The sequence below is a fragment of the Eimeria necatrix genome, genomic scaffold (genome assembly GCF_000499385.1).
Source record: "Eimeria necatrix Houghton genomic scaffold, Enh_scaff1305, whole genome shotgun sequence".
In the NCBI taxonomy this organism is placed as follows: Eukaryota; Apicomplexa; class Conoidasida; order Eucoccidiorida; family Eimeriidae; genus Eimeria; species Eimeria necatrix.
Window position 1 is genome coordinate 1 of NW_013652058.1, and position 7,500 is coordinate 7,500.

General features: G+C 58.3%; 1 protein-coding gene across 1 annotated transcript; it reads left to right on the top strand.

The window, feature by feature from the left end:
- Window positions 1–149: 149 nt before the first annotated feature.
- Window positions 150–5,471, top strand: ENH_00010400 (hypothetical protein; the record flags this gene model as incomplete). Its single annotated transcript, XM_013578798.1, has 7 exons — window positions 150–198; window positions 432–602; window positions 778–1,159; window positions 1,360–1,816; window positions 2,070–2,319; window positions 2,590–5,087; window positions 5,367–5,471. Coding segments are annotated over 7 exons (3,912 nt in total), but the record flags the coding sequence as incomplete, so codon positions are not given.
- Between the last annotated feature and the right edge of the window lie 2,029 nt (window positions 5,472–7,500).

Here is a 7,500-nt window from a genome sequence, read left to right on the forward strand (position 1 = left end):
CGGGGAGCGCGACGGGGGGGGCGGCTTGCGCTCAAGTGGGAAGGGGTGGCGGGCGCGGGCCGCGCTGCAGCTTGGGGGGTTAGGGTTTGCGGTTTAGGGTTTAGGGTTTAGGGTTTAGGGTTTGGGGGCTTTGGCGGCGTTCTGCGCAGGTTGAGAAGGCAAAGCTCTGCCTCGATGATCCTTCTCACTGGGTCTCAGGTGCGCCGCTACTCCCTGCTGCTGCTGATGCAGCGGCTGCTGCTGCTGCAGCAGCTGCTGCTGCGGCTGCTGCTGCTGCTGCTGCAGGTTGCAGGGCTGCTGTGGCAGGCGCTGCGGTGGCCGAATGTGCTGCTGCTGCTGCGCTGGCGATTACTGCCTCGCAACGCCGTGGCGCTTAACGCCCCCCTTGTTGCTGCTGCTGCTGTTGCTGTTGCTGCTGCTGCTGGCCTCAGGGGTGCAGCTTTTGAACTCGCTAGACATGGAGGCGCTTTGTGAGGGCCCCCCTTGGCAGCAGCCGCAGCTGCAGCAGCAAAGCCTGCAGCTGCTGCTGCTGAAGGCCAAGCTGCTGCACCGCTTGCATGCAGCCAATGAGCCGCAGCAGCACCCAGGGCTAACTAGAGAAGGTGCGCTGCTGCTGCTGCTGCTAGCTAGATGCGGCCCCACGGGCTGCAGCAGCAGCTCCTGCTTTTGCAGCGCTGCAGCGGTTTCGCTTGCTGCCGCGGCTTCTTGTGCTGCTGCTGCTGTTGCTGCTGCTTGAGCTGCTGCTGCTGCTGTGCGGGATGTGAGGTGTACGTACAGAGCTCGCCACAGAAGCAGAGTCTGTCCTAAGGACAGTTTTGCTGCTGCAGCCGCTTTATGCGCCTGCGTGGCTGTGCTGGGGAAAGCTGCATGACACATTATTTTTGTCAGCTTTGAAGCAGCGCCACCAGCAGCAGCAGCAGCAGCAGCTGCTGCTGCAGCAGCAGCAGAAAATGCACAAGCAGCAGGTCCTGCAGCAGCAACAAATGCACCAAGACGTGCCCCCCAATGCCGACGGAAGCGTAAACCCCCCACACGCCAGCAGCAGCAGCAGCAGCAGCAGCGACAGCGCTGCAGCAGAAACCTCTGTAGCAGACTGGGCAGCGCTGCAGCTGCACCTTGCAGCAGCGGTGACCGGCTACGTCATGGATATACAACTCAGGTGCTCTAGGGTTTAGGGTTTAGGGTTTAGGGTTTAGAAACTTAAGGGTTCCCTACTGGTTTAAAAGGCATATAACTCTTCCCTTGGAAGTTCAGGGATCAGAACAGGGGCTGTTCGGTCTTTTGGCCACGCTTTTAGGGCGTAGGGCTTAGGGATTAGGGTTTAGGGTTTAGGGTTTAGGGTTTAAGGTTTGTGCGCAGGCCAGTGAAGAGCTCACTGTATATGTCGCGTGTCTTGTGGCTGCTTTCTTACGACGGCGACACGCGGCCGCCGACACAAACAGCAGCAGCAGCAGCAGCAACAGCAGCAGCAGCAGCAGCAGCAGCAGGAGCTCCGCTAGACCCGGCAGCAGCAGTTGCAGCAGCTGCCGCTGGCGCCCCCGTCGATGGCACAGCAGACCCATCAGCAGCAGCAGCAGCCGCTGCTGCTGCTGCTGCTAGAATGGTGCCGCCTGGGGCCCCAGGCGACAGCACGCACTCCCCTGAAGCAGCAGGTTCTGCTGCGGCTCCTGCAGCAGGGTCTCCAGCAGCAGCAGCAACTGCAGCAAGAGAGTCCTCACTGTGCTTCAGAGTTTTTAGACAACTTATGGGGAAATGCGCGCAGCCGCAGCTGCTGCTGCCGTGGCTGCCGCAGATCTTGACTGGGCTAGACCGACCTGTATGTTGCTGCTGTTGCTGTTTGCTGCTGCTGCCGTTGCTGCTGCTGCTGCTGCCTGCTAGTGGTGCTGCTGCTGCTTCTTGCTGCTGCTGCCTTCTACGCCTGTGATTTGGCTCCTGTTGCTGCGACTTTGCTATTTTTGCGGCTTTTTGCGCTGAGAGTTGAGCAGCAGCTGCTGCTGCTGCAGCACAGGAAGCCGATGTGTTGCTGCAAGCTGTGTTGCTGCTGCTGCTGTTGCTGCTGTTGCTTTCAGGAAGCAGCAGAGCTGGAGCGGCTGCTGTACGCGCTGCTGCTGCAGGCGCCGCAGCAGCTTTACTTTGATATCCGCACGGCTTACTTAGAGAAGCGGGAGCAGTTTGCGCAGCAGCAGCTGCTGCAGACACTTAAGCCCCAGCAGCAGCAGCAGCAGCAGCAGCAGCAATCCCTCACGCTCCTCTCATGGCTAATGACGGTTTTCCGCGCGTCCTTTACCCCCCAGTGCATTGCACTGGATCACCTCGCAGGTTAGGGTTTAGGGTTTAGGGTTTAGGGCTTTGGGTTTAGGGTTTAGAGCCTTGGGTTTAGGGTTTAGGGTTTAGGGTTTTGGGTTTTGGTCGTGGCTTGCGGGGCACGGCAACAGCTCTTCAACCCCAAACCCTAAACCCTAAACCCCAGACAGCCTTTCACTTCCGAATGCGGAGGCCTCGGGGAGTGCAGCAGGAGTGAGGGCTAGGTAGGGTTTGAGGGTTTAGGGTTTGTGGTTTGTGGTTTGTGGTTTGTGGTTTGTGGTTTAGAGGAGTTGGTTGCGCATGCGAAGCCGTCGACAGTGGACGAAATAATCTGCGCTGTACGTACACTGCTGCAGCAGTGCTTGGAAGTGCCACAAGGCAGCAATTTGCTGCCAGCAGTAGCAGCACAGTTCTTGAGAGTTAACATTGTGTCTCGTTTCAAGAATAGGTACGGGACGGACTCTCCAGCTGCTGCTGGCAGCAGCAGCAGCAGCAAGGCCCGCCAGAGCAGCAGCAGCAGCAGCAGCAGCGGGAGGAGCGGGTGCTGCTGCGGGGGCGCGGCGGCGGAGTCGACGCGGCGAACCATGCGGAGCCTGTGGCCGCTGTTCAAGCAGGACTTTGAGTTTGCTGCTGCTGCGGACACAAGCAGCAGCAGCAGCAGCAGCAGCAGCAGCAGCAGCAGCAGCGGGGTGAGCCTGTGCGAGGTGATTGCGAAGCTGAAGAGGTGGAAAGACCTGCTCAGCAGCAAAACGCAATGCGGGGAGCAGCAGCAACCTCCCTTCGAAGATGTTGGAGCTTCTCTTTGTGATGTGTTTACGCGCGTGAGTGTGGAAATAGAAGTGCCGGGGCTGCGTTTGCTGCAGCTGGGGGACGGGTTTCTGCAGCTGCAGCAGCAGCAGCAGCAGCAGCAGCAGCAGCGCGGCGCGGTGTACATACAGCAGTTCGGCTCCGCGTACACCACCGTCACCCGCTCCCACTACACTCTCAAGAGGATTCAAATCGTCGGCAGCAACGGCAGCAGTTATTACTTTTTGGTGCAGCCTTACAGCACAGCTCACCAGCGCACGGAGCAGCGGCTGCTGTGTCTGCTGCTGCAGCTCAACTTGCTGCTGCAGCGCCACAACCCCTCGCGCCGCCGCGGGCTGGCCTTCCCCCTTGCTGCTCAGGTGTCTATACACCCCAGGTGCCGCCTCCTCGAGGACGCCCCCTCTTACGTCTCGCTGCAGCAGATCATCAACGAGCGATCCCGCGCCGATCCCGATCCCAGCAAGTCCGATCCCGACATTCCCGTGCTGCTGCACCGCTCCCTCATCCTGCAGCAGCTCAGCAGCACCATGCTGCAGCAGGCCCTCGCGCTGCTGCAGCAGCACAGAAACACGCCCCACCAAACGCCCCCGCACGCCCACGCAGACGGCCCCCAGCAGCAGCAGCAGCAGCAGCAGCAGCAGCAGCAGCAGCAGCAGCAAGGCGCGCCCCCCGGAACGAACCCCAGCGGCAGCAGCAGCAGCGCCGGACTCCGCCAGCTGCCGCAGCAGCTGCTGCAGCTGCTCTGCTCTCCCGGATTCTGCAAAGACGAAGCGCAGCAGCAAATGCTTAACCGCATTCTCGAGCTGCAGCCTCTCGAGCCTCCTGCTGCTCCTGCTGCTGCTGCTGCGGACAGTTCCGCTGCTGCTGATCCTGCGGCGTCTGCCGCCCGAGCAGACCCCTCTGCTGCCGGTGCAGCAAACAGTGCAGCAGCAGCAGCAGCAGCAGCAGCGGGTCAGATCCCCGGAGCAGCAGCACCTGCGGGAGCAGTTCCCAGCAGCCCGTCTGAGCCCCTCCCCAGCAGCAGCAGCAGCAGCAGCAGCAGCGACGCAGTGGCGGGTTCCTCAGCAGCAGCGGCGGCGCCCCTCCTGCCCACGGCTGCCCGCCCGCCCGCGCAGCCGCAGCAGCAGCAGCAGCAGCAGCAGCAGCAGGAGGCGGAGCAGCGGTGGCTGCTGGAGTTTCAGCGGAGCTGCCAGCTGCAGGCGGCGCAGGAGGTGTACGGACAGCTGTGTGGGGTGGTGCCGGAGAGCGTGCTTCGGGTGTACGTACACCGGAGCGTGTGGGGCGCGGAAGAACTGTTTGTTTTCAAAAGACAATTCACGCAAAGCCACGCAGTTTATTGCATTTTGAATTATTTGTTTTGCATGTCAGACATAAGTCCAAACAAAGTGCTGCTGGACTTGCAAACTGGCCAGGCGCTGCAGGCCGAACTCAAGGCCTGCTACTGTGCTGCTTCCTTGCTGCTGGCTTTCGGGGATCGGATCCCATTTCGACTGACACGAAACATCGAGTTATTAATTGACGTTTTCGGGAGGTCGGGGCTGCTCCCCGGGTGTATGTACACCCTGGTTTGCTGCCTCCAGAGCTACAGCAGCCACTTCTCCAACGCTGCTGCGCTGCTCATCCGCGACGACGTCGCCTTCTTCTACAGGCAGAAGCAGCAGCAGCAGCAGCAGCTGCTCCTCCAGCAGCAGCAGCAGCAGCAGCAGCAGCAGCAGCAGCAGCAGCAGCAGGGGCAGGGGCAAGGGCACCACGAGGGCGCGCAGCAGCCGCAGCCGCCCGCCGCAGGCTTCCAGTCCGCCAGCGCCGCCGCTGCTGCTGCTGCTGGAGCCAGCAGCAGCAGCAGCAGCAGCAGCAGCAGCAGCAGCAACGCGGAGGAAACCGCCACAGTGCGCCGTGTTGTCGATATCAACATCAGCCGCATCTCAGAGGCCCTCAAGAGGCTTCAGGGGACTCCTAAACCCCCCGCTGAACCAAAGGTCAGCCTACGCTTTAGGGCTTAGGGTTTAGGGTTTAGGGTTTAGGGTTTAGGGTTTAGGGTTTGGGGTTTAGGGCGTTGCTCGCATGTGTAAAAGCAGATTTGCCCGCTTCTTTTGCACAGAATTGATCAGTTTTTGCGGAAAACTTTGCCAATTTGTTATTTAAATTATTTATTTATTATTTATTTTTTATTTATTTATTATTTATTTATTATTTGTTATTATTTAATCATTTATTGGTCCAGTTAAGCAGCTTTTCCTGCTTTTCGCAACCCGCAGGCGGACCAACTCCCCATAGACTCCCAAGTCACAATGCTGCTCCGCATCGCCACCCGCAAGGACTTCCTCGCCACTGCCAAACCCACCTGGCAAGCCTGGTACTGACAGCTAGCTAGCTAGCTAGCTAGCTAGCTGGCTGGCTGGCTAGCTGGCTAGCTTTCCAGCTAGTTAGTTAGTTAGCTAGCTAGCTAGCTAACTAGTTAGCTAGCTAGCTGGCTAGCTTTCCAGCTAGTTAGCTAGCTAGCTAGCCAGTTAGCTAGCTAGCTGGCTAGCTCTCCAGCTAGTTAGCTCGCTAGCTAGCTAGCTGACTGGCTAAGTGCCCCAGCTAGCGAGCAGACTGGCGTTCAGCAGTGGAACCCTGGCTAGCGAGCTAGCTAGCTAGCTAGCTAGGAAGCCGGCCAGCCAGCTGGCTAGCTAGCTAGAGCAGCATACGGGTTGCCTCACTAGCTAGCTGGCAAGCGCGAGAGCTAGCGGGCAAGCTGCCTAGCTGCCTAGCAAGCTAGCTAGCTAGTTAGCTAGCTAGCTAGCTAGCATATGACTGGCCTGCTGGGGCAAGCGGCGCTGCAGCTAGCCATGGCTAGCTAGCCCGTGGCAAGCTAGGGCTCAGGCCCAGCTAGCCATGGAACTGGAGCCCCTTTGGCTTCATTCAAAACCAATTGTTTCATCTTTGGCATTTTTTTTTGGAGTGTACGTACACCTCAACACTACAACCGCATCATACAGACCTGCCTGATCTTGTGCATACTCGATTCACCGCTAGCTAGCTAGCTAGCTAGCCAGTTAGCTGACTAACTGCCGAGACAATTGGCTAGCTAGTTAACTAGCTACCTGAGTAACTGCGTAGCTAATTGGCTAGCCAGCTAGCTAGCTAACTAGTTGACTAGGTGCCTAGACAATCCTCTAGCCAGCTAGCTAGTTAGCTGACGAACTACTAGAGTAATTGGCTAGCTAGCTAGCTAGCTAGCTAGCCAATTACTAGCTGCATGAGCCACGGGGGCATCTACAGTGGCATTATAGTTGGGTTGCTTTGGAAACATATACAGCCTGCAGCTAGCTGGCGCCCTGCTGCCTCTCAGCTACCTAGTTAGCTAGCTAGCCAAACAGCTAGCTAGCCACTGGTGAGTAGCTAGCTAGCTAGCCAAACAGCTAGCTAGACACTTAGTAACAAGCCAGCTAGCCAGCCGCCTCAGCTTGCTGGTTCCAGAAGTCGGTCCTCCCGGATACCCCGGAAAACAGATGAGTGGCTTCCTTGCGACGCTGCTAGCCAGCTAGCTAGCTAGCAGGCTAGCTAGCTAGCTAAAAAAAACTAGCTAGCTAGCTAGCTAGCTAGCTAGCTAGCTCGCAGGGCGGCGCTTCATCAAGGCAGCTTTGCTTGGGTGCCTTACACCAGAGCTGCTCGCGTGCAGCACCGTCGCCCACGCCCAGCTAGCTAGCCAGCTAGCTAGCCAGCTAGCTAGCCAGCTAGCTAGCTAGCTAGTGAGCTAGCTCGCTAGCTAAGCTAGATTGCTGGTTAGCTAGACTAGCAAAGGACACAGCTAGCGAAGGCTCACGCTGGATGCATGAACCAGGAGCATCCTCTCAGCTAGCTACCGAGCTAGCTAGCCATCTGGCTAGCTAGCTAGAAAGCTGGATATCTAGCTAGCTGACCAGCCGCCGGGCTACATAGCTAGCTAGCTAGCCATGTAGCTGGGTAGCTAGCTAGCTAGCTAGCCAGCTAGCTAGCTAGCTAGCAAGAGCGCGCCGTCCTTAGCCCTCTACGCTTTTCCTGGCAATTGCCCTGACCCTCTTCTTGTACTCTTGAATGTTGTTCTTGTACATGTTCTGAACAGAAACTCCTCAACCCCAAACCCTAAACCCTAAACCCTAAACCCTAAACCCTAAACCCTAAATCCTCACGCCTCTGCGTCGCCGCTCGCCGTGCCCAGAAGCGCTAGCCTGCTGCCCCATCCCTCGCCCCCACCCCCTTCCCCGCAGCCCCAAGCCCTAAACCCCAAACCCCAAACCCTAAACCCTAAACCCTAAACCCTAAACCCTAAACCCTGAACCCTCACGGCAGCGTCGACGTTGGCGGGGGACTCGATGTTGGGTTCTCCAAGCATGGAAATGACAGAAACGAGAATTGCTTCAACTCCCA